The sequence below is a fragment of the Vidua macroura genome, chromosome 13 (genome assembly GCF_024509145.1).
Source record: "Vidua macroura isolate BioBank_ID:100142 chromosome 13, ASM2450914v1, whole genome shotgun sequence".
Taxonomy (NCBI): domain Eukaryota; kingdom Metazoa; phylum Chordata; class Aves; order Passeriformes; family Viduidae; genus Vidua; species Vidua macroura.
Window position 1 is genome coordinate 7,803,305 of NC_071583.1, and position 27,203 is coordinate 7,830,507.

The 27,203-nt window shown below is 40.0% G+C and overlaps 1 protein-coding gene across 1 annotated transcript in view; it reads right to left on the reverse strand.

Annotated features, from left to right (window-relative positions):
- PTPRG (protein tyrosine phosphatase receptor type G) overlaps positions 1-27,203 on the reverse strand; it is a 392,257-nt gene that overhangs the window by 182,181 nt on the left and 182,873 nt on the right. Inside the window, exon 3 of the mRNA XM_053989294.1 lies at positions 1,718-1,897. Coding sequence (XP_053845269.1) covers positions 1,718-1,897 — 180 coding nt within the window. The remainder of the gene's footprint in view (positions 1-1,717; positions 1,898-27,203) is intronic.

The window sequence follows — 27,203 nt, forward strand, 5'->3', positions numbered from 1 at the left end:
GTCAGTCTCTTCTCCCAGGTAACAAGTGACGGGCCAAGAAGAAATGGCCTCCAATGTTTCCAGGGGAGGTTTAGATTGAATAATAGAAAGGATTTCAAAAGGGTTGGCAAGCAGAGGAAGAGGTTGCCCAGGGAAGTGCTGGAGTCACCATCCCTGTAGGTATTTAAGAGATGTGTAGATGTGGCACTTAGGGGCAGTCGTGTCCTTGGCAGTGCTGGGTTAATGGTTGGAATCAATGTTCTTAAAGGTCTTCTCCAAGCTAAGTGATTCTATGATTCTAACATGGTTTCCTATTGTATGTGCAGCAATGTTACTGTTACATGTACAGGGTAGCATTAACATCCTTCTTAGAAGAATAGCACCATCACTTTTTCATGGTCTTTCTAATTACATTTATTGCTGATTACCAAAACAGCTTCTCTGACCATAAAGGGCAGGGTGCATAACATGAGTAGATTAATTAAACACCAAATTTCCATAGCATTCAACCTTGCCTGAACCTCATGCTGCTACCAAGGGCAACCAAGTCAGGATTTCAAAGCAAACAGGAGCACTTCTCAGTGAAGCCGGGAAAAAACCCCCAAGTAATCCAGCAAAACCCCCAGGTTTGCTTGGAGGTGGTTTATGTTAACTGGATTTGCTTTGCAGTGAAGGAAAACAGGCTACAGTCTGCCACTCCATTTCATCTGAGGGGCAATAACTCCTGCTAAGATCCTGAACTGCTGGAGCTGGATCTGAGACATTTGCTGGACTGCAGGCCATGGCTCAGATGTGAAGTGCCCTGGAGTTGATGGGTGTATCTGAGGTCACGCTGTCTGCACAGCTGAGCCACCAACTCCAGAGCAGGTACATGCCCTGGGTCCAGATAGCCCACCTGTGACAGGGGACACGGCACAGAGAGCACTGTAGAGATGCATGTCAGATGCTAATAAAGATAAAAATATACTTCCAATAAATAAAATTGAATTAATTAGTGGTTTAATCCAATTCCCTAAAAATACTTGACCTTGTCAAATGAAGAGGGTGGCCTTATAATTTCTGCTTTTTACGTTTTTAGAATTAAAGAGTAATCAAATGCATGCAGCTTTGCATATAAATCAACCTTGACCTTTCGTTGAACTGTTTTGGTAAAAATAAGCAGTACTCATGCCTGCTCTTTTTTCTCTAAAAGCCAGAAAAGACAGAGCAGAAAAGGATTCAGTTCAGTGAAGAACACTGTGCTATAATCACACCAGAAAAACATTAATAAGCCCCCACTACTCTGAGCAGTTATTGCTCTTTCTTCTCTAAAATCTTCCAATTTCTAAGACTTCCCCTCTCCTTCCCCCTGAGCCCTGCATCTCAGCATTCTTTTGGATTAGGTGTTACAGCCTCCCAAAGCTGATAATTCAAGGTTACACCTTGAAACTCTTACATTGCCTTTTATTCTGAGGAATAACTGACTACCAAGAGAATTAGTTTAGACTGAGAACAAAAAAAACAACAGCAACAAAAAAAAGCATCCCTTAAAAAAAACCCCTTAATATCAATCTGTAGAACTAGCTCTGCAGAGAATGCAGAGGCAGAGGTAGGTGGCTCCTACTGAAAAATTACATTAAAAAAAAAAAAAAAGGACAAAAAAACCAAACAACAGAACAATGAAAAAGGAGGAGGGAACATGGCTTGAATTTTTAATTGACTGCAGTCAGGCTATGGAGACAAGCAGAAGAGAACATACCTGTTTTTCCTGTGTTTTTCATCCAAGTCTTGTTTGAAGATTCATTGTCAAAACCATCCAGCTGCAGCTCTTGATACTCATCTCCAACTTGGGCCAGGTGGTCTATGATGTCTATGGGGGACTGGTGAGACCCCCCACACTTCTCGCTGGACGTCACCCAGTGCTCGGGACCATAGGTACCTGTGAAAAAACACCAATGTCAACATCCCAGTGGCTCCACAGTGCTGGAGAACTCTTAAGTGTGAGGATGAAGCACTTAAGCTCCCCAGGTAACTCCACCACAGTTACAATTCCCACATTTGAAAGAGGTTAAGACTTTTTAACTTATGAGGAGACTGAAATCCTTTGGCTTTGTGCCGTGTTCCAACTTCGCCTCTGGCAGTAATGAACAATGGCCTTTTTTAAAAACAACTATTCTGTAAAACTTTCTGCAGTTCCCAAGCTCCTCCCGTGCATATGTTATCAATTACCATGTTGCTCCAGGAACTTCCCAAAAGCTCCAGCCTTAATATATTACTGTATAGTTTATCCTTTCATTATGGACAAATAATGCAACAGACACACATTAACTTGTGTTCTTGCAATACTATGCTTAGATAATATGATCTTTATTAATGATCTCATTTCTTTTGGAGGTTTTAAAGCCAGAAAATAATAAAAGGAAGAATGAAACTAAATGTATGTTAGTACATTTGAAGAAAACAACAATGGGAAAAAAAAAAACTACTCTGGAAGAAGTAAATAGGACAATAACCTCTCAGGAATACACAATAAATTTATTTTCTTCCTATTCTTACATGAGTTTTCTGGTTTTGATTAACAATTAAAATAATATGGAAAAATGAAAGGTCTGAGGCAGAGACCTTGTAATCTACACCACATACCAGCCTGAGAGGCACTAGAACACCAGGGACCCTCAGCACCATTCTTAGGAGGATCTAAAATGAATTTCAAATTTTTCTTTGGACCTGTGTCTCCAACTCTTAAGTTGCATTAACAGAGACTGAGAGCTTATCTTCCTATGAGTGCAAACAGTGGTTTAAGCTCCTGAAATAACAGCAAAGATTTCTTGTAAAGCACTTGTTGCTCACAGCTCTTGAAGTGCTTTACAGCAGGAATCAGCTACATTATTCTCATGTAAAGACAGGGAAGTTGATGGCTGAGAGGGGAAGCAACTTGCCCAAGCTCAACTACCAAAATCAAGTTACAACCCAGAGCTGAACTCTGCTCTCCTGAGAGTCCTGATGTCACACCTGTGTCACACCTCTGAACTACACAGTCAGCAGGTCTGTTCAGTAGGCAGCCAGCAGGAAATGATGCACCAATGTGCATTTATCACCCTTGCATCTGAGAAGCATATGTATATTCAATTAGTGCCATCCAAACCCAGCAGTTGGGAAGAGCACTTTCTTTGGCCTCTGGGTTTTAATCTGTCTAGCTGCAAAGTGCATTAGTGCTCTCTTCTCATGAGCTGATGCGGGACACTTAATCAATAGCAAGATTTTGCTATACTCGCCACACACAAATGCTGTCTGGTACCCAAATGACAATAAGAAAATTTTACTTTCAAGTACAATTAGGCAAAATTGCAATGTCATTTAAAAATCATTTACATCATCTGCCCAGGTTAAAAATCAGTTTTGTTTACCTCAGGGTTCAACTTATATTGTCAGCAAGAACTGCTTTCAGTTATTTCCCAATGTATCAGAACCAAGGAGAAGAGAATTATTAAAACCCCTCCATGGGAGAAACCAACTGTCTTCCACTCAAACACAGCTATTTTTCCCCAGTCAGGACGCTCTTAGTAATTGGCTTGTAGTGAGTTAATTGGAAATTCAGATTTACTTTACATATAACCTTGCATCTACCCCATGGAATTTGGGAATTTGCTTTAAATATCTAGCACTACACATAATCAAACCCGCCAGCTCTCGTTTTCTGGCTTTATTATAAACAAGGGGTGAGCTTTTCAAAAGCACTCTGCCCACAGAGGCTATCACAGTGGTTTCAGCTGTGCATTCAGAAGGAGCTGTGCACTCCAATTTTTCTTTTTTAAGTATTCTGGTGTCAATGAGGAATTTTTTTTCCTTTTTTTAAGTAGGCAGATTTATTTTAACAGAGACTGTAGGGCTTCTTCCATGCATCTTGTCATAATTATTTATTTATTTATTTATAGCCAGCTCTCAACCTATTTGCAGTGAAAACTGCCTTGTCAAAATGAATAAAATAAGCCATAAGGGTAAACAAACAAACCACCACGTTGAATTAAAACCTCAAGTGACTTAGGTACCTGAACTGACTCTTGCTGAAATGTAGTGTTCCACAGACTTTTGAAGGCTTTGTTTAATTTTAAAAAACAAGTCTTCTTTTTTTTTTCTTAAATTAATTTAACTTGCTTGAATTAATTTCATAGCAATAAATCTCTTTCGATAAACACAGTAGCTTCACTTGCTTGTAAATCTATAATCTAACAAAATAAAGCCTAGCAGTATCTGCTTTCTTCATGTGACAGGATAAGTTTCCATGCATAAAATGTATCCATACTCGTGCTGAATTACTAAAGAAAAAAAAATCTAATGCAATGAAACTCTCTCAGCAATTCCAAACCCCAACTTAGTGCTGGTGCTGTGACTCCAAGTCCTGATCACAAATTACAGACATAAGGCTACGCTCCGATTTAGAGGTTCAAGACCTGCTAGTTAAAATCAGCCCAGGATTTTATAAATGGCTAGGCTTGCCATTAATTTCTTTCACAGGTTTTTGATATGTGAATGACTACATGCAATGTGACCTGCACCATTATGGCTGCAGCTTGAGACAGATATAGGGACCACAACCCCAACATCTCCATTTCCAGCAGCACAGAACTGGGGCTGCCCCAGCTTTAACAATGACCATAGAAAGGAGAAAGGCCAGGGAGGGGAGAGGAAAACTTTTGAGTTTGAAACAAAACTAAATAAATTATACCTCCTAGGGAAAAAAAGTGTTCAACAACCTATAAAATGTAATCAAGAATAGTGCAGTGTGATTCACAAATTCCCAGGTGGCCATCAGAAGGATTCAGGCCCAACTGACTGGTTTTTTCCATGGACATTCAAGTGCACTTTCAATTAAAACTGATCTTCCACTACAGATTTCAAATTAATTCTTCTTCCAAGTGTCTCATGCTCCAGACATTCTTGCTTTGCAAAAAAAGCCCTATATCATTAGAGGAGGAAATAGAACACTTTTTTCCAAGCTTGCAGATATTGATTACCTATTCCTTCCATCAAAGCACAATTGCCATTCTGCACTGTATAAATCTCTTCAGCGTTAGACACTTTATAAAGTAGTGAGAATTATATCATTAATCATTTGCAGTTACACCTGTCTTACTTTATTGAATTCTTTGTTTTTTAGAACTTTAAATAAATGCTTTTAAATAAAAACATGACACTAAATAAAGACTCTGTTTCACTTAAACCTAGTTAAAAAAAGAAATCCTGTAATTCTGTGTGTGACATTTACCCATCTGAAACACAGGAACTTATGGCTATTTGTATTTCATTTTTCCAACAGTAAGTATGGTGACTTAAATCAAATAAAATTTCAAATGAATTTGAGTTGGCCTTTTAAGGCTGATAAATAATTTGGTTTTCAGAAACCAAGAGCCCACACCTGTGTTAACAAATAACACACACTTCCACTGAGATGGTGGGACAACCTGCAGGCAAAGGTAAACATCAGGCAGCCCCATCCTCGAGCTGGAATATTTGATGCAGAGGCAGCACAGAAAGAATGATAACTGATAATGTTTGGCATCTGCAGGAACTGAAGTCAAGAGTGCTGCCTCCAGGAAACCAAGGGCTGGGTCCAACAGCTGGGGCAGGAGGGCTGGATCCACCCCAGATCCACTAGGGCAGGAGAGCTGGATCCACCCCAGATCCACTAGGGCAGGGGAGCTGGATCCACCCCAGATCCACTAGGGCAGGAGGGCTGGATCCACCCCAGATCCACTAGGGCAGGGGAGCTGGATCCACCCCAGATCCACTAGGGCAGGGGAGCTGGATCCACCCCAGATCCACTAGGGCAGGAGAGCTGGATCCACCCCAGATCCGCTAGGGCAGGAGGGCTGGATCTACCCCAGATCACCCAAATACCTGATAGCAAGAGCAGGGGGTGCTGGGGTGACAGCCAGGTCTCTGTGGATTTGACGTTTTCTCTGCTGAAATCAGGGACAAAAGGGCTCCCAAGGCTGGAAGGAGAGCTGGGGTCAGGGAGCTCAGCAGCACCTGGGGTCTCACACACATTTCAACCCACACTTCACGCCAGATTTATTTTAACAGATGATACAAAGATGTTGTCACCCATCCTTGTCTGAAATTACCTGACGCTTCCTAGAATCTTTTCTCATGCAAAATCAGTCTGTCAATGACTGCAGTAACTTTAATAGTTTTTTAATACACTGTCTGCTCCTTAAATATAATCTAAGATTACTTTTTTCTTCTTTTTACTGTGCAAAGAAATGAGCAGTCTTCATTAATGAAAAACCATTAAAGTAATGTATTCGGCCAAAATCTAATTAAAGCTTGTGTAAAAACTTGCACTTAAAAAAAAATCATCAAATATATTTGTTTTTCTCCTACAGGTTTTGTTTAAAACATCTGTTATTAAAAACATTGGCATTTCCTTGATTTTACATAACTTTTTGATTAACGGATCAGCTACTCTGATATAAATGGTGTGTAACACATATACCTTTACAGAGATATAGTTTAACAGAAATTAGCAATTTTTGTGTAATATGATTTTCATCATTCATTTGTAAAGAGGTAAAAATATCAACATTTTTTTTTAAATTTCAATTGTTTTCTAAACATTTTTATAAAAATGTGTTTTTAAATCTCAGGCCTGACATGGGAAGAACTAGTTTAGGGGTTTTAATTTTGGAGGTTTTTTATTATTTGTTCTTCTTGGGTCATTTTTTTTAACAGAACTACCTCAGACAAACCTTTGTCTGTACTCAATGCCTCTTTACTTTTCATTTTTGAATGAAAATTGTAATAATGACTGCAAAGCAATCAGATCCCCTCATTTCTGCAATTAGCTTGGTAATTTCATGGAGACATCCTATCCCATCATCTTAATATGGGAGAAAATTCCATGTTTCTCTTAGAACAAATCCAACCAGTTATTAGAGACAAATGGAATGAATTAGTATTTCCTCTTCAAATGAAAACAGAGGTCCCAGCCTTTGCTTGCACAGCTCTGGAGGGGCAGCCTACAGACTTCAAGGACCACAGCAGGCAAGAACCTCTGTCAGGCTCTGGATAACTGGAGATGCTTCCCTTTTCAGGGACTGGCAGCTATGACCTGCCCAAGCATTCCAGCATTTAGCTGAGCAACACTACAGATCTGAATCTCTGCCCTACTTGAACTGCTCCATCACAAGCCAAATCTCAAGAAATACTGAAATGTCACCACCAGCAAACAGAATCAGTTCCTTTCTTCCACACAGAGAAAGAACAAGCAAGAGGTGCCCTTGCTCAGCTACAAAGTAATGAACTTCAATAGCAGGCTGGATTTTCAAATAGGAAAAAATTGTTTTAAACAAACAAGTATCAGTGAAATTCACTACAGAAGTGAAATGAAGCATTTTAAGATCCTTCAGAAATCTCAGTCCCGGGGCTCCTTTCTGTTATCTGGGACCAAAAAACCTGAAGCTGTCACTTGAGGCCAGATCTCATCATCACTGTTTGCCATTTAAAAGGAGCTGTATAAGTAAGTCCAGGAAGATGCTTAAGACACGTAAATAGTGACAGGAGGCAAGACAGATCCAGACTGGCTAAAAAATCAGCCTCCCTTTACACTCTCCTCTCACCTGCAGTCCCCTCCTGGGAAGCAGAAGTAAAGTGAAATCTGTAGGATGAAACCTAAACCTGCACTTAGATATAAGGCCAAAAAGAATGATTTGAATGACATATCTCTTGCTGATTGATTTAGCATGAGGCTGCAGAGGTAAAGGTACAAAAATCCCTGAAAGCCTTGATAAAAATCAGTAGCATCTTTCAGAGGTCTTTCCATTGCAGAGAAAGCAGCCACGTTGTTAAATCATTATGTTAGGGGGAAAAGTTGCTGAAATTATACTGTCTTGCTCTAAAGTGATGGCATACCAAAATCAAAGGGATGGAGAAGGAGAGCCTGTAGTTAAGAGTTCACAGTGCTGCTTTGAACAAAGATTTCCTGCCCTGGGGGAAAAGGGCTTTTCATTTTATTATTCTCTGTCATCACCCTGTTTAACATGAGACACTCATGCTTGCAGAAAATTCCAATTACTGCTTGAAAAATGAGACCGAATACCAAGGGCAGGATCCTGAAGAGCTCGCTGAGACACAAACAGGTCCAAGCAATCTGCAAGCTCAGTACAGGGAAGGTGTGCAAGGCTTGGGAGAGGTGTAAACAACCAGGAAGAGTTTTCTGAGAAATCAAAAAATCTGAAAGAGACTTTCCCAAAGAACTATCTCCCATAAGGCATGTCTTAACCAGTACTTGTTGGAACAAACACAGAACACAGGAACAAAAAAGGGGCTGGATTTAGATAACCTTTGAGCACCCAGCAGCAGCAGCACAGAAACACTGATGCCACCACAGCTCCAGCTCCAGCACTGCCCAGCCATGGGGCTGTGGAAAGAAAGCTGATCTTCAAAACTGATCGTGTCAGTGATACTGTCACACTGCCAGAATGTGGCAATCACAAAGAAAGGCTTTAAATCATGCTCCTAAATATAAACTATCCTATAATGTCTGCAGCTTTTAAACTGAAAGACAGAGTGCCATGCATGTTCTCCTTAAATTTTCATATCCACAGATGCTACAGTTATTGCTGGATATTTAATTAAACTTCCTAACCTTCAATTACCTTTGGAGAAGTTTTTAATGTGTTTTCAACCTTTGTATTCCTTAGTGAACTATTCTCTATTACACAGTCACAAATGTAGTGATTTTTTTATTATATATCTTCCCCCCACCATATACAGACTTTCTGCATCCCAATTTTATTCCTCAAAAAAGTATGAAGCTGCCATGAATCTCGTATGAAGCTCCCACTGTACCTATCAACCTGCCAGTGGCAAAATGTATGATAAATATTCAACATTAGGAAACATCAGGACCTTAGGACAAACGTTGCAGGAAGCTCACAAAAAAGTGGAGTACGTGTAATTACTAAAACAAGCTTTTTCCATAAACATTTCAACTTTTAGCATTTGTGAGCTGAATAATTTACCACCACACAAAAGTGAAAATGGTACTAATTTTAACTGTGCTGGCAAAATAGTTTGGGGCTTTTTCAGGGGTGTCTCACACAATAAACTCTAGATAGACTTGCCTAATGACCTGTTGAGTTTAACAACTAATATTTCAAAAATATTTATGCTGAGCACAGAGCACAACAATATCAATGAAATTATTATGCAGAACTCACAGAGTGGGAGGATAAATTGTGGTATTGAAAGTGCCTGCTGGTGGCAAGTGACTGAGACAATGTATATCTACATCCTCTGTTTTTTATCATTTTCTACATTTTTAATAAATGTATCTGACATCTCACACCATTCATTTCATAACCGTCAGAGGCCTTTTAAAACTGCTCACCCTGAGCTGCATATAATAAATGAGGTGATAACTTACAATATAAGGAAAAAACAGGAGATTAATTTATATGAAGGCATCGTAAATTACCTTTCTTCTATTCCCATACTAGTTCAGTAAAGCTTATGAAGACTAGGGACAGACATAAAAATAGATTTTTTTTCCTAAATATAATTTTAAAAAGTATAAATCCTAATGGAAATTACAGAATGAAGATGTATTACAAATCAATGCAGTAGTTGAGTGAGAGCACTTTGTGCTGTTGGGAGGAAGACACAGATTTCAGTAATGGGTGCATTGGACAGGTCACATGCAGGCCAAGTTTCTCTGGAGAAGGGTCTCTCTTTTCAACTATCCTTTTTTCACTTACAGGGTAATATTTGTATGATGATGGACCTTGACAGGAGGGATATTTATATTGCTGTAGAGCCCCAATGCAGCAGAAGGAAGAGTGGTTCCATTCTTCCAAACCTCACTAGCAAACAGCTGCCACCTCAAAAAGCTTAAACTGAACAATGTAAGACAAACACAATATAAAACATCTCAAACTTGAACAGATGCATCCCCCTGGGCTAACCTCCCCTTCTCTGTAACACCTTGCTTCATGCTTTCTTCTCCAAGGCCATCTTCCAGAGCTGGCACTAACATACCAAAAAGGTGATCAACCTTCTCATAAGAAAGAAAAAAACTGTCATTTCTTCCAGAGAGCAAAGATAAAAGAAGAAATTAGTCTGGTGTTTCATAGAAATAAACATATGAAAAAGCACAAGCTCATATAATGTTGATGTAAACCATAGTTCCATCTGTGATACTCCAAGGAGAAAGCACAGCATGAACAAAGCTCTGAGAAAATAAATCTGAGCAAACAAGAGGAAGAAAATGGGCAAGAAACTTTTCCACCCAAGAGTTGTTGGATGCAGATGGAGGCTTTGGGAGCTTCAGCGAGACTTTGTAGAAAGAAAAGGATGCAAGAGGACCTGAATTTGGCTCAGTGCTAAGTACAGTCACCATTGCCAACACCCAGAGCAGGCAAAAGCCAGTAAGACAAACAGCCAGCTTGCCACTCTGTGCCTGTGATCTTACCACTGCATGGCAGGTGAAAGTCCCCACAGGATCTGGAGTTGAAATTGGGGAGCTGTCTGGGAGCATTTGCTGAGCTGAAACTGTGGGAGACACACCTCAGGCTGCAGGGGTAGTGAGGCAAGAAGAAAATGTGCAAGAACAGACATGATGGGCTCAGGAACCCTTTTGTGGTTTTTGAACCAGAAATCATGGGTTGTTTGAGGGCTTGACTGAGACCCTGCTGAAGCATCAATGCTCCCATGCTGCTGAACTTGCCCAGGGCTCAGACATGAACACTGAACGATAGTGACAGTAATACACCATGACATTTACGTCAGGAAATCTGAATTTCCCTTCTTGCGTCTCTGTCTCCTTCCTACCACCAGGAGCTACATGCTTCATTTCACTCCCTTCCTTTAGAAAGGGAGAACTTCACCCGTCTCATCAGAGCAGCTGCAAGGATTGCTCAGAACTTCAAGAGAGCTATGGAGATAAAAAGCTGTGCAAGACTCAATTGTCCCACTACAGATCTTGGTGCCAGGGTACCTGCAAACACATTTAGAAAAAAAACCAGTTCCAGTTATTTCTCAAAGCACCACAGACTTGAGTTCTATTACTTCTCACATGTACCCTTAATAGGTTTGATCTCACCAAAGAAACTGCTAACGTAAATGATGCATCACTGTAACTTAATTACCTCCAATTTGGGTGGGTACAGGAACAGAAAGTACCTTTTCTTGATTCCCATCTGTTCCTCGTAACTAACCAAAGAAGCCCTCCCCAGAGCTCTGTCTCTGAAAGCCAGCATGAAAAAAAAAAAAAGAAAAGAAGGAGGAAAGACAGGAAAAAACTGTATATTTTTTATTGAATTTTTGCAGGATGCAAGTTAATAAAACACCCACAGAGAGCACAGAGCAATATAGAAAGGGAATAAAGGGAGGGAGGGCTGATATCAATAAAGCCTATCCAGAGGCACTGCTGAAAGTACTCATCATTTCAAAAGAAACCTACTACAAAAATGATTTTCACTTGTTGCTTTGGCTCAGGTTTACAAAATACAGAAGTGTCCTAAGGAGAGGGTGGATTTAAAAAATAAAGCCAGGAAGATAAAATTTGTTGAAACATGTCACCATCAGCTTTTCAAACCCTTTGTTGATCCTAACCTGACCAGAGACAGCCACCAGATTAGGACCTCATTGTTTTAATCACATCACAGAAAACACTACAGTCCCCATAGTCACTCATCAAATCTTGACAAATACTGGCTTTGCCATCATATTGCCCTTTTAGGTGAAAATCAACTTTTGCCCAACTAAGTTCTTAATGGCATCTCTGTTCCAACAGCCTTCTCAATCCAGCTGTCCCTTTCACTAATATGCACCAGTAAAATAGCTCCCAGGAGAGTTGCTGGGAGATTGCTAGCTTTTACTTAATGACACATAGTGAACCCTGCCCTCAACTTCTATTAACATTCAGTCTATGTTTCTACCATTAATTTAAGAGGAATGAACAGGAAGACAATAAGCAGCCCTAGTGTCCAGCCTGAGGTACTCCATCAAGAAGGCACTGCTTCTGTGGCTGACAGAGAACATTTACAACTCGTTCTCTCATTTTTGTTCTATATCTGTCATTTCCAGTATGTTACACTACATGGCTTAAACTGTTCCAAAAAAGCTTTAGTTTTCCATTAGGAAAATCCAGAGTTAGAAAAAAACCTAATAAACAAACCCACAAAAAAAAAAAAAAAAATAAAAAAAATCCCAGAAACCAAACAAAGCCAAAAAACTCAACAAATCAAAGTCATTAAAGGCATTTATGTGGATCTTATTTGCTTGTATCCCTTCTCTCCAGATGAGTTTTAGGTAGTAACCTGTTAGTGATGGAGGAGGACACTGGCAGCAGCCCCTCTCTTGCCCCAGACCCCTTCCCTTCTGCCAGCACTACCCTTTGGCAGGGAAATGCACACAAACACCTGAGCAGCTGCTCTGGGGGAAAACCAGCTGCTGCAGAGAGCTGGCAGCGAGGAACTGCTGTGATGGATGGAGTCAGGTGAGCACTGCAGGACATTCACTCCCACGGTACCTGTGGTGCACATTCAAACACCAAGTTAAATAAAAAACTAAAAGATGCCCTAGCTGGGATAAAGGTTCTTTCCTCCAGCACCACATGAACCATTCATTTAGGGACAGTCACCTCAGAGTGCAGCTTGCAGGCTTTGGGATGCAGCTGTTCCCAGGAAGAATTTTCCTGAGGGCAATGTAAGGGCATCACCTGTGTCTCCACCTCACTGCCTGCAGCTCCCACATCCTCCCATGGGAGCACCTTCACTTGCTGCCACCAAGGATGCTTGGAAGCAAGGCAGGTGTTCCCACAGCCCTCCCTGTCCGGTGTGGGGAAGGCAGCAGCCAGCTCTGAACACGGCTCCCTGTGCTCTGCAGTCACTGCAGCGTTTGGGCAGCCCGTGGTGACACATACCATGAAATGGAATCTGGAGTGTACCACTTCACTGTGAAATCTGTAAGATATCAGATTTATATGGTGTCTGCAGAGCACATTAGAAGATCATCAGCATCATCATGTCTTTGTGAGACAGCCACAATTATTCAGGCTGTTACTTTATCTCACTGATGCTTTTGGAAAAACTATTCAATATTAGCAAACTCTCACTAAAAACAATGTTTTGGTTGAGGGACTAATCTTCCTATCGGTACACAGCCATACCTGGGCTTATCTACATTACCAATTCCCTGCTGATTGAGTGGATTCATTAACAACACAATCTCTGGTGACTGAAATGAAGTCTCATTCTTCCTATCACCGGTGCCTTGCTGTTTGCTTTTCCCTCACAGTATGCACACAAGTAATTAACTTACTATGCTCTGCTAGCTCCTGACACATTACTTGGCATAGAAAAATTCACGAGCAGGTAGTAAAGCATGCAAAATATTTTCAGTCAAATGAACTTCATAACAAAGCTCTACTAAGGAAAAATGCAGCTCTTTCTGACAAAATGCTAACAGACAGCACATTGCCCACCCCAGCAAGAGCTTCTTGAGAGGTAACAAAAAATGTATCATTTTTACCATTTTTGCTCAACATATAGGAAATTTCTTTAGGGGGGAAACCTGGTAAGCAGTAGATGCTCAGTGAAAGGACGAGCTTGGAGATCAACCTGATTCTCTCTTGTGGAAGCCCAACGTAACAAGGACAGACACAGGATCCACGTAGCATAAAAGAAAATGGGGGAAAAAACAAACAATGCAAATAGGAGATTCAATTCAATGCAGCATAGCAGAGATTACAAGCCTCTGGAAGTATGGGAAAACAGTGCATTTTGATTTTTACAGCAAAATAAAAAAAGGTAAATTCCTATTTAAAGCATGAGTGCTTTTAAGCCTAGAGAAATGGCACTGAAAACTCCCTAAATAAAAAAAAAAAAAAAAATTATTGTATGCCCCACCTAATGAGTCCACCGAGGAACATGACTTGAAATATTTAAGTCATTTCAGCAATGTCAAGAAGGAAAACTGGAGTAAAGTTACTGCTGTATTTAAGGTTAAGGTACAAAGAGATGGTGACTTTGGACAGAAGCAGTGTGGGGATGATGGGTTAACCCCAGTGCAGACTGGTGTCACTGATGTGACAAGATTGGCACTGAGCTTGATAACACCAGGACTTTCCCTTGAGAATATAAAGATACTGCAGCCTTGTGGGGCTCTCCTCTGATTTGAACTTGCCCTAAACAACGATTTTAATCACCAAAATATTTTTCTAGTGCCAGAGGCTGGGAAGCATGAGATCCTCACACCACACAGCTGCAGTCCAGCCAGTGCTGTACAAAACAACATCACTTGCTCTACACTCTCCTGGTCCTTCCTTTAAGCCAACAGTAGACGAAACTCCAAAATATATGCAAAAATACTTGACAAAAAACCCAGAAACTTGGTTGTGTAAAGACCCATTCACAGTACTTTTCATTCCAACTTTGACCTTTCAGAAATTCGATGACTGTATTGACCTAAAACACTGGAAATTGTGATCATGAAGTTTCCTTAGGAAACATAAGGGAAAAAATCCTTAAAAATCCTTCTGAAGTCCTGGAAAATGAAACTGTTATTTTTCTCAGTTTTTTCTAGAAGATATTTGTTTCTTTCCTCTTCACATGCCACAAGGCATGTACCTTTGCCAATCTCAGACTGTTGTCTCGATTCATTCGGTCGCAAAAGTTACTTCCTCATGTTCCATCACAGCAATTTTTGTTTGGGACAAAAGAAATATATCTGCGGAGGACAGAATTCACTGTGATTTGTGTATATCATTTCCCTCTATTCTTGCACTGCTTTCAACTCAGCTCATTTAAATATAGCTCCTGTCATACCCATCATTTTCAGTTCACCTGTTATGCAAAACCACACACTCCAACAGAGCAGCCTTCGCTGCACAGTTTGTACAGATTCTCTACTCCAGGCCTGAAATCCTTATTCATTTATGAACTAGATGTTCCTTGAACAGTATTTCCAGTTGCTTAACTGGCATGTTAATGCACAGAATAGAAACCAGATTTTGTTTTTTTGGATTTTCATCAAAAATAAATTATCTCACTTAACCTCTGGCATCCTTGACAGTTACCCAGGTCTGTAAACAGTTCACTTAACCAAGGAAATCCTTATTATATTTCCAAAATACTGTTGAAGCTTGCTCTGTTCCAGGGAAAGGAATCTCAGGTTTTGTTTGATTTTCCACTCTTACAGTATCAGTGAAAACCAACAGGTTTTCATGCCAGAATAAACAGTTGGATAACACATACTGACATGACAAGCATGAGTCACTACACTTCATAAAGCCAACTCTCAGAGCCTTAAAAACAGTTTTCACCTTGTTCAGAAAGGTATTGAGTACTGAAGAACTCAAATCTTGAGTAGTCATGGTGTGAGGCTTTTTGGTTTTGTTTTCTAAAGGTTGTTGCCATGTTTAATTGCTCTCCAAGTTTCAATCTGCAGCTTACTTATTACACCAGGTGTCCAGCCCAGTCCTTGTTTGCCTTCCAGGTTATCTTCAGGACACAGCATTTTCCCTTGATGGAGACACAGACTTCTCAACCCAGATGCCTGCAGAGGCTCTTCATGAGTAAAGGCAGTTGTGCAGGACAACTTTTCTCCAGAGGGAAGGTCACCCACTGCCCAGAACTATTGTTCAGAGAAGTCAGCCAGGCTGGGAATTCAATGAGAACACTGAACAGACCCAAACAGAGCCCTCCACTGCCTTAATTAGAGGATATTTCTTGGATCAGAAATGTGTAAAGGAATCCTGTCTCTCCTAAATCACAGATATCCTCTAAAACCCTAGACTCCTTCTTTCAGCTCTGATGGAATTTGTCAATGGACTTTCAGCATCCGAAAAGCAATGGAGTGGGGGGAAAACAGAACAGATCCAGCCTAAATGCCACACACAATTATTCAAAAAAGTTTTTTTCTTCCTTCAGGTTGACCCTTATTAATTTCATCTAAAAAAATCCAGATGCTGACTGGTTCACTGGGGGGGGACAAGATCAATTCCTACTATGCTGAGCAATGCACTGTTTCACTTGTTTGTATTCCTGTGGTATCTATGACCTTACACTGAATCCAGGAGGAGCCTTTTCAGGAGCAGACAGACTTTCTGGTTTTATTTTGCTCAAAGTAAAACACAAAATAGATTTCAATCCATGACTGGAATTTCTTTCCAGTACAAATGTATAGGAAGAAGTTAGGAGTATTAAAAGTATTTTAAGGCAATCACAGCAGCAGTATTTGGGAACAAGAAGCAAAATATATAATTAAACACCACCTTCCTGATTATAGAGCATGTTGTAAGCAATTGAATAACTTTATTATGGCCATAGCTGGTAGACTCAAGAGACTGAAGTCTTGGTCTCATGAGAATGAATTATGTCCAGCAGAAAAAAAAAAAAAAAAAAAAAAAAAAAAAAAAAAAAAAAAAAGTCCAGGACCCAGAAGGTAAATGAGAAAAATGAGAACCTTACAATTACTATCTCTTATCAATCTCCCCTGATTTGTTTTGTTTGGTCTCACTACCTGTGAGCTACTGATTCTGGCAGTACTCCAGAGTATCTGGCTTTATTGACAAATACAAAAAAGAATCTAATCCAGGGGAAATAACAAAAGAAACCAGGAGAAACACCAGGAGCTGGGCTAATACACATGGATCCACTCAGGTGTCCAAGGGCCAAACAACTTTCAGTGCTTGGCTTGGAGCCACTTCCACTGTCTTTATAAGCAAATGAAAATCCATGGATTGCTATTTATCTCAGACTGGGGGTGACACCAACACTCTAGATGACACCTATAAACTTCATACTATCTAACAATAAAAAAGGTGGTGGGGTTTTCTTTCTGGTAAAATAGGGTTTATTTTTATCTTTTCTGGGCCTTTTTCAATGACTGTCTCTCCCTCAGTTGTGATGCCCTGTACAAGCCCCTGCTCTCAGAAACACAATCTGGTGCACACCTTTGGGAGATTATTTTCTAAGGGACAGAAGCTCATGCAAATAGTTAAACTTTGTGAGAGTGGTTGCACCAATGCTTTTGTGTCTCTTTTAAACCACCAGTGACTGATACTAGCTGCCTTTTACTTCTGGTCTCACTGGCCTTTTCAGGTTCTCACAGCAGCAAAAAAGCAAGCAGGGCTTATTCTGAAGTAAATTCTGGATGTAACCACTTATAACTCCACTAACACAGAGAAGCTACTAAATCAGTAGTAGAAGTTTATTCATTTAAGAGTTATTGAGACATATCTTATTGATCATTACTCACACTCAGCCTCCAGAGTTTACCTCACAGCTCCGGTTTATGCCTCGATTAAGTGGTTCAGAGAAGCCTTGCATTTTATAGCAAGCATATCATGTAGCATAATGCTCCTGGTATGATGACTTGCAAACTAAGCAGTGGATTTATTGCCCTAGCATAGACTTCAGTTTTACTTACCCCAGGCAGCCAGCCCAAACACTCCTGAGTGAAGCTCACAGCTCAGAGCTTGGAAGGGAGATGCACAGAGCTAACCCAGCCAACAGTGGTCTCGCACCCAGCTTTAGCTCACTTGTGTAGCCACACAATATCAGCTAACTAGACATTAGTTTCCATTTTGAGCATTCACATGTTTTTCTGAACATTTCTTTTTATAGGCTCTGATTCAGCAAAGTACTTAAGCACATGCTTTACTTTAAATAGCTGAATAATCCAATGTCTTTTCAGCAAATGTTTAACTTTAATTGTGTGAATAGTTCCAGTTCAAGGGCTACTCATATCTTGGACAGTGAGCACTCACTTGTGTGCTCTATCCATTGCACAGATATAATATCATTGATGGGCTTCACATTATGTATTTACTAAAGTGCTTTGCTAAATAAGGTCCTAAAGCAAACATGCCACAGCCAGAGTTTATTTAATAATGCTTCTACAAATTCAGTTCTAAACTGTTAAGAATTTTTAATAGGAAAACTAAGTAACCATAGGACTTACTTCAATTTCTCTCATATCTCTACCTTGATTTAGCCCTGACTATGATTGTAGCAACATGGTTTAACAAAACATTAGGATTAATTTTTCTCAACCCATATGAGAAGATGTGTTTGTTTCTAAAATAAAAACAAACAAAAAAAGAAACACACCAACTGAAAATAGAAATATGGTGTGTTAAAACTACCCCTGCAGGGGCTTTTCCTCTCAGCCCATATGTCACACAGAGACATGGTCCTGCACAGGGGCTGCAACAACACATTGGGGAGAAAAAGGGATCATCTTGGACAGAGAACTCTCTGTTTACAGCATTCCCAATCCTACTATGCATTTCATCTCTGGAAGATGATATTTAATTACAGAAATATGACCAAAGTGTTCTGGGGGGTCTTTTTATGTGATGTTTTTTTCCCCCAATCAGCAATACCTGAAACAGACATTCAAGCTCCTCTCCCATAAGCACTGCTGCCTTTTGACATGGAAGCTGATGAATTTGCCTCTCATTAGAAGACTCCAGCAGCTGTGGCTTAAAGAACAACACCAAATGCTGTGAGAACAACAATAAAACTCCCAGACCTGGCAGTGCTGCCTCACCCCTATGGGCCATTCTTATTCCAAGCTTCTCCCCACCAAACCACACAGTGCAGGACTTCTTTCTACTTCGGTAGCTACTGCTTAGATGTTTCAAAATATGGTAGTTTAAATTACTGAAAAAAGGAATGCCAAAAACCCCCAACCCACCAACAGCACTTCTCAAAATTTGTTAGATTGAAAGGCAAAGAATGAAATTCACACTTTACAGACATCTGCCCTTAATGCCAAGCAAGGGAGATATCCTGCTCTAAGTCATTATTTCAGATGGAAGTCCTAGCTCTAGCTCTGCATGTAAAGCAGTTGTACGTTCTAAGGTGGCCAGAGAAGACAAATTAGAGCGGGTAAAAAATCTAAATAGAACCAGATGCACCTGAGAACAGAAAGAAACTAAAATTGTCTTAAAAGATAAAAGGATTAAGCTCTTCTGACCACTAGCTGTAAAATTTGTAATGAATTTAGACACTTCTTTTCCAAAGGAAGAAAGCTATTTGATGAGATAAGTATTATTAAGATAGAGCGTAATAACTACAGTGTAGAAAACTGGTCATTAGTTGGGGCTTAATTGCTCTTACAGTTGGTGAAGAAGCAGTAATTACAACACCCAAAAAAGATCTATATTTCAAGATTACTTGCTTTTATGCACAGAACAAGAACACTACCTTGATATTAAACAAAAATTTAGCCAGAACATATCCAGTGTCACCCCACTGGAACTGAACACTGACAACTGTACAACGCTCTGTGAAAGTAAAAAGGAACTTTATTACAGTGAGGAATGCAGTTGTACGTTATTCTGAAACGGGAGTTCAATATTATAGTTAGTTATTCACTGTGGTCTCACTGTTTGCCTGTTTTGTTTATAAATATTTACCATGTACTATCTTCATAAAATAATTGCTATTCAATGTGCACAGTAAAGAAAAGATATTAGATATCAGGCTGTGTTTTTCCATTCTAATCTGTATGACAATGTATTAATTCAGTTTTTAACACACAAGTCCTTACAGCTGAACGTCCTGAGCTTTCTTTGCCAGGTTAATACATACAAACATTTACAGAGAAGCTGCATTTACATGTAGAAAATGCATTTACATCTCTGCTCCTGTGGCTGCCCATCCAACACAGACCCCACAGGGATTCCCAGTGCCTGTAGGCATTCCAGGACATTTTGGTGACATTAGAGAGGATTACCAGAGACTGCAACATTTTTAAACCTCATAAGCAATTAGCAATCTTCACAGGGATATTTAAAGAGTCTCTTAAAAGGTAGCTTCTTAATTGATACACAAATAAAATCTCAATGAAAGCGCTGAGCTAGGAAAGGCTTCACCCCAAAATGCTGCCATGAGAAGCTCTGCCAAAGTTCAGGATGAAGGGGTCCATGTTCCCATGCTAACAGATTCACATGGCACAACACATCTTCAAATGGTAAACAGCCTCATGCTTTGGAGTCTGCTAGGCACAAGTCAGGCCCAGGTCAGTGCTCCCTTGCAGACTTCCAAGGACGTGGGTAATCACTGCAGCCTCATCTCAGAGCCAAGAGCTTCCTTCACCAATGTCACAAGGACGTAAAGCTTTAACAGAGTGCCCCAACCACTCCTGTCCCAAACAGCACCCAGGTTCACTAATGCTAAAATAGATAAAAGGAAAATTTCTTTAGATTTATCATCAGCATCTGTCTGGGATCTGCAGCACCCATATGAAGTACAACTAATTTGGTGATATCACCTCATTCTCTCATAAATCATGGCTGTAAAACAAATAATGTCAGGACAGCCAAGGTTAGAAACAATAAAAGACTTTTAGGCCAGTTTTTATTTAATTTGATTGTATTTCACGATAATGATATCCCTTTAACTATGGGAAACATGCTGCAGCTGTTCTCCAGAGCCTCTGTGGGCTTGCAATTTCCTTCCATGTGCAATTCCAGATGTTAACAGGGACCCTGGAAGGCCCCTACGACCCAGGTTTCTTGTTCTCGCTCCCTCAGGAGCACCAGGGAAGCCTACACCAGTGGTGGAAGCTGCATCCAGCCCCAAGCACCACACAAAGAGATTTCAATGAGATTTCAGCACAGAGGGTCAGCTGCAAAGCCTCGCTTTGTGTGAGCAGGTGAGATTGGCACCATTCCGGCATTCTGAGCCCAAGGGATCAGGGAGGGTCCTCTAAGTGCCAGAGCACCAAGCCCAGATCTACAGCACTCTTGTTTTTCTGCAGCATCTGTAACCACAGTGACCTCACAGGCATGGCCCCAGGCTCTGTCCTACACAGAAGTACATAAATATGTTTTTTGGAACTCTGAAACCCATGTGAACAAGATCTCTCTGAGCAGTTTTTGGGAACTGACACCACACAAGTGGTTGGCTTTTCTGTTTTATAAACCCCACATATATTTTTATCAATTTAAAACAATTTTCAATAAAAATGAAATGTTGGAGATTTCCTCTGTGATGATATATGACAAGGCATACATATATACAACTTATACATCATTAAATATTTTTGATGTAGAATTTGAAATCCCTTCAATGAAAAAAATCCAAACCTCTGATGTACAAAACGATGAATTTTAAATCCTGGAAGATCATTCTGTGATAATTACTAATCCCTTTCTATCACCCAGATAAACTTAAGGGAAGAATATTCCAAAGGAAGAGACAAATGTAGGGTAATATGCTATTCTGCTTTTACAAACTAGGAAGCTTTTATAGCTAGATTCAGCATCTAAACTTGCACAGAACTAAATTGCAGTCCAAATAGATTATATCACTTTCAACTTCATATTGCTTGCATTAATCACACTTTATTCCTTTATATTTATAGAGGGTTGTTTTTTTTTTTTTAATAGGATCAACATTAATAGCACAGCAGATCAAATATTATTCCAAATTCAACTAAAATCTGTTCATCATTATGGTCATTAGGAAATGGTTTCACCTTCCTTTGGGACCATAGTAAACATTAAAATTCAATTTATTTAACATTTACTGCTCATTAAAAAAAAAAAAAAAAAAAAAAAAGAGCGCATCATTTTCTTGCAACAATAGCAAACTCTTGGGGGCACCAGGTTTAAAAAAAAAAAAAAAAAACAAACCAAAACAAACAAAACCCACCACAGTTTGAAGACTAATGAGGAACTGAAGAGAGGACATAAACATACACAGGATCTCCTACATGTCTGTGTGCCTCATCCTGCAGCTCCTGATTTTCCTTCTGCAGCAAAGGCTGTAAGGCTGGGGCATTGCAGTCTGTTTGAGCTGCACTCTGCAAACACCTCCCAAGATGGGTGCACAGCCCAGTAATTGCAGATTTAAACTGATAGATAATTGGTTTTCTTTTCTTAGATACCATTCATGAGCTCCTCATGCAAACCCTTGGATCCCCAAGGGTGCACGAGCCAAAGCTGGGCAGGTGGCTGAGGGTGTGCTCTGTGCGTGTCCCGTGCTGCAGGACAGCCCTGACACACACAGCTGTCCTGGGCACAGCCAGCACTCTGGAACAGCTGGGTGAAAACCTTTGTTTTCCCAGTGATATATCTGCATCATTAATCAAGCTCTGATAAATGCATTCTTTTACCTAAATTGATTTTCTTTTCAAAGCTCCCTTTGTCAGCTGATTTGCTAAGTGCTGGAGGACTGCACATCTCGCTGACTGGAGCTCCCCTGTGTATTCATTCTCCTCACAGGTTCCCCTGCAGAACTACCAGAATTTCACTGATTATTTTTCAGTAGACACTTTGTTAGACTACTTATAAACACACTGACCTAATTGCTTTTAATTATTCCAGTGGAGTCCTGCTTTTACAGTGGCTATTTCCTCCCACACAAAAGGAGAAATACTACTGTGAGAAGCATTGAAAAATCCATAGCCTGGGCTTCTCTCTGAAGCCTAAATCAATCAGAAGTTTAATGCACACTGTAAATGTTTATGTGCATGTGTTGCTATTGTGCATGTATGCATGCATTATATAGGGCTCTTTTACATCTATATACATCCATTTTTCACATCAGCCAAATGGGGCTAAGAAGACTGCAAACCAAATTAATCCAAATTAATTCCCAGTTTTGGAGACAAAGTGTTTTCTTTACAGCTCTCTGAAGGATCCAGGCAAATTTGGTGTTTTCACATTCATTCCTGGCACATGTTTAGAAAATTGCTTAAATTTTAGATATCCACCAAGCCTGTTCATAGCCACATATATATTTCTGCAGGCTGTCCATATTAGCAAAGCTGCTGGAAATAAATGAAAGGTAAAAATATACAGAAAGCCATTTACTCTGCATCTATCCTTTAGCAGACAAACTATCTTCAACCACCATAAAACCTGCAAAATATGTCCTGTGAACATCAGGATGGGTTGGACCATTAATCCAAGTGAATTAAGAGAAACAGTTCACCAGCAAAGTGAAAAAGATGTGCAGTTCAATAAAGAAATCCATTGTGGGACAAAAATAGAAAGAGGTGATACATGGAAGTCTGTCCCAAACACACTCTAGAGTTAACAGCAAGGAGATCTCTAGGTATATATGCAAGTACCCATTAAAAATGTCTTTTTCTCTTGGTTGACATTTTTAAACCCAAATATATTAAAAAGAGGGGGAAACAAAAGCAGAAAAGTGAAAATTAGAACAGATGGCAGAGGCATCAAATAACTCTGCTAACCCCTCATTTTGCTTTCCAAGGACTGCACAGTACATGCAAGACCACAGGATCTAAAGAGGAAATACCTATGCTGGTAACAGCTTGCTGCCCAGAAGACAGCAGTATGCTGAAAGCAAGCCTTAAGCTTCCTTCAGATTTGATATTCAAATACCAAAGGAAAATTGGTATTTTCCACAAATAGAAATAAGCTCACTTTTGAGAATCTTTTTCAGCCACTGAGTTTTGTGAAATGAGCAGCTTGTGTGTTATTCTCAACATTCAGTTTAATATTTTTCGGCAAGGAAAAAAAAAAAAAAGAGGCAGTATGTAGCACTTCAATTAAAACAAACAAATCAAAACAAAATAACACCCACGAGATGTCTGTGAAACTGTCCCTCCCAGTATGAAATCAGGTTGAAACAACCTGCTAGCTAAGGTGTTCAAAATCCTTTTCAAATATGTTTTACAACATCATTCGCTTGCAACAAAGCAAATTCTTATCTTGAGAATTACTTAAGCATTTTCATAGCATTTTTAAATAACTTTCTTCTGGTAAGAATCCTCTCTTGAAGTTGCAAATAAATATCTCAGCACAAGACAGTATTCAAAACTTGATTCTTCCATCAGTTACTGTGCCACTGCCAGTGGCTGGATTATCCCTGGCACACAACTTGACATCTTGGAAGAAATTCCCCAAAATTCAACCAATGCCATTCCACATACCTGCTGTTGTTCAGAAGAGGGGCCTGTCCTGTCAGACAGGTTATTACTATTGGTATACACAGAGTTTGGATCTAGCCCCAGCTAGACAACACTGCTCAAAAATCACAGAGGACGGTTCCTACCTTCAAGAATCCACAGTGAAGGGATTTTTGGAAAGTCAGCTTCCAGAAGTTTTGCAAAACACTCAAACTGAGTACTGAACAAGGCCTGACCCCAATTCACCCACTTACAGTAAATTCCCACTACACTGAAAACATCCTCAAAAGAAGTTTTTCAGTGCAAGTTTTACCTCAGTCCTCAGTTCTTGTGTCTGACATGATGCAAGCACTCAGGCTGCAGGAGAATAATTCATATTCAAGATGTAAAAAGTGCTCACTCATTAGTGCATCTTTTGGGTCTTAAGCCTTTTGTGAGTGCTCTTACTGTGCTATTGATCACTGCCCAGCACTGTAATAGACAGTGATCTTTCAGGCTGGGGGAAAGGTATGTGCCAGTCAGCTTTATGAAGGCTATAAAACTTTTACTGTGCTTGTAGCATAACCAAAAAGAAAGGGGGAAATAGTTATCTAGAAATCTAATTATATCTAATTATATGGCTTCTGTTCTTTGAGACACCTCCCAGGGCAGTCTAAGATTACTGAATACCACCTGGCTCCCTGGATCAAGGTGGTACAAGTTTTTTAAAACCTCAATGGCAATTAATAGAACAATTTCCTCCTGTACAGGAGGCTTTCCTAAACATGGTGCTGTTACTCCCTGACCTCAGTGCAAAGAGGCAGGTTCAGAAGTGGAGGAAATGCCAACAAATTCTGCAGAGCTGTTCTGCCAGGGCTGGTTCTCATCACCAACCACGGCCTCCATCACCCACTGGCAGACAGTGACTGATGCCTTATTTCAGGCATTTCTTGCAACCCTCCTGCTAAAAGAGGAACAGATGGCTCCCTTTGACTGTAATATTTCCACCCTGCTACCAAAACCACCTCCTCCTGATCTGCAATTAGAAACATGGGATTGCTGAATCCCTCTACCTCACACTGTACCATTCACTTTGAACTTCTTTCTTCCATTTTAAATGTTACTTTATTTTCATGAGGTGACAAAGGTAGGATTTGCCATGGATATACACAAGTTAGTCTGTGGGGTTTGTTGAAAAAAGGCCACTCTGAATCTGAATTAATCTAGTCTAATATAGGGAGTATTTTCAGCTAAAAAGAATTTGAAAAGTTCACATGTTCACTTTGATCAGCTGTAAAATAAATATTTTATTTTTCTATTCTGGAGAAAAACTTAATTGTGCAGTGGAGTTGTATTTTGAAAAAGAATTAAGAACATGCTTCAAAGAAATGCTTTGTTTAGCTGAAAAATTTTTGGCCTGTTTACATTTCAGCATGAATAAATGCTATTCTTCTTTCGGGGCTGATCCAATGCTTTTCCCATCTCCAACCTCCTTTCCCTTATTTTGCTGCTTGGCCACACTCTCAGAAATGAACTATGACATAACTACCCAGGGAGGAGATAATCCCAGCTATAAAAATTTATTCTAAAGACAGAGACAGATAACAGATTAGGGATTTTCATTCAAAAAACAACCCAACAGGCATTATGAGGAACTTACACAGCTTTGCTACATGGATTACAACGGATTCATTTTAAACAGCCTTAATGTTTAAAAAAAGAAAGAAACAAAAATCCCATGGAAAACATCCAGTAAAGTCAGGGATTATAGAAGGAAAGCAGAGTAGGAGACCACACGTGCTGCACTCCTCATTCCCATTGACCTGACCACAAACTTCTCCAACCAGCTACAAAACAGCCAGAGCCTTTCCCCTCATCCCAAAACATGAATTCCAGCATCAAAAATGCACGGTTTTCTACTGTGATAACTCGGTATCAATAAGGACATCCAAGCAACACACAAATGACAAGATCTAAAATAAATAACAAGTGAAAAATTATCACTAGCTGCAAAGTTCCCTGCATGCTTTACAGCGAAATATATATAATTGTGATTTCCAATAAAAAACAACCTGAAACAAATTACTCTGTCACACTGTCTTTCTGTTGCTCACCAACATTATCAATAGTTTGATCTCATTTACATAGAAATAATCACCAGGCTACTTAAATATTACCTAGAGGAAAATATTAACACACTGTTGGGGAGTCAAGATGAAACTGATCCTACACCCAGTCAAGCTTCCTGTCCTTAAAACAATCCTAAACTCTATTACACCCAAATCTGGATTCTGAATTCTCAGAAATATACTCAGAGGGTAGTAAAGTAACCCAGAGGAGCTGGTTTGATGTCTGGGTACAGTCAAAGAAGGTGGTCCCATTTCTCCCTCCTTGCAGTCCTGAATATCAATGACAGAATCACTGTCCACGTCTCCTGCTCTTCCAATTTCACACAGGCATCTACATTCTTTAGTAACAGGGAGGATATCTGACATTTTATTGCATCAAGAGTCTTATCATGTGAAATCCTTTTACAACATCAGATTCTGATTCTCACATAAGCTCCTAAAGTATTTTTGCAGATTAATAGAAACTGAATAAATTTCCGTAACATTTTGAGGCCAGGTAATTCAAGTGGCAGTCTGCCATCACAGCCGAGCCAGCAGAGCCCCACTAAAGCCCCCTGCCAGTGATCAGCCAAAGTCTCCAGCCTGGCTGAAGACTCCTATTTAAGATTCCCCACACAGGGAGTAGCTGCAGGAGCAGTGCTACTCTCAGGGCAGCAATGATGTCCTTCTCTTTAAAGGAAAAAGGAAGAAAATGTCTGGGGTGCAGGGCCAGCAAGGGCAGACTGCACAGCTGGTAGGTAACTAGGAACAGAGCCAGAAGACTGTGGCAGACAGAGAGCCTTTCAGAGCTGGAAAGGAAGACCTGGAAATGTGATACAGGAATGCAGAAGATGATGGGTAATTCCAGAGTAGAGGTCTGAGGGGATGAAGTCTGTTTTGGTGGAGGGGCCATCATCAATAATGGGGAAGTTGCTGAAGTTCAGGAGGAACGAATCTGTGACCCTGTGAGGATTCTTTGTTCTTTTGAGTTACACAGGGTAAAGCAACACATCCTCAAGTCCTGCTTTTACCTTCCTGCTGTGCCCCCAAAACACATCTGTCCCAGACAAGGAGCCATGGAGGTTTTGTCATTCCTTTGGGAGCTCCATTTTCATCTCAGCATTCCAATCTTCCTGCTTATTCTTCAGTGATGACTGTCTCACTCGTACTAGTGTTTATATTTTCAGTCTCACAGAGGTATCACAATACTGTCACACAACTTTGAAGATGGGCAATAAGGCCCTTTTTCACAACATAAAT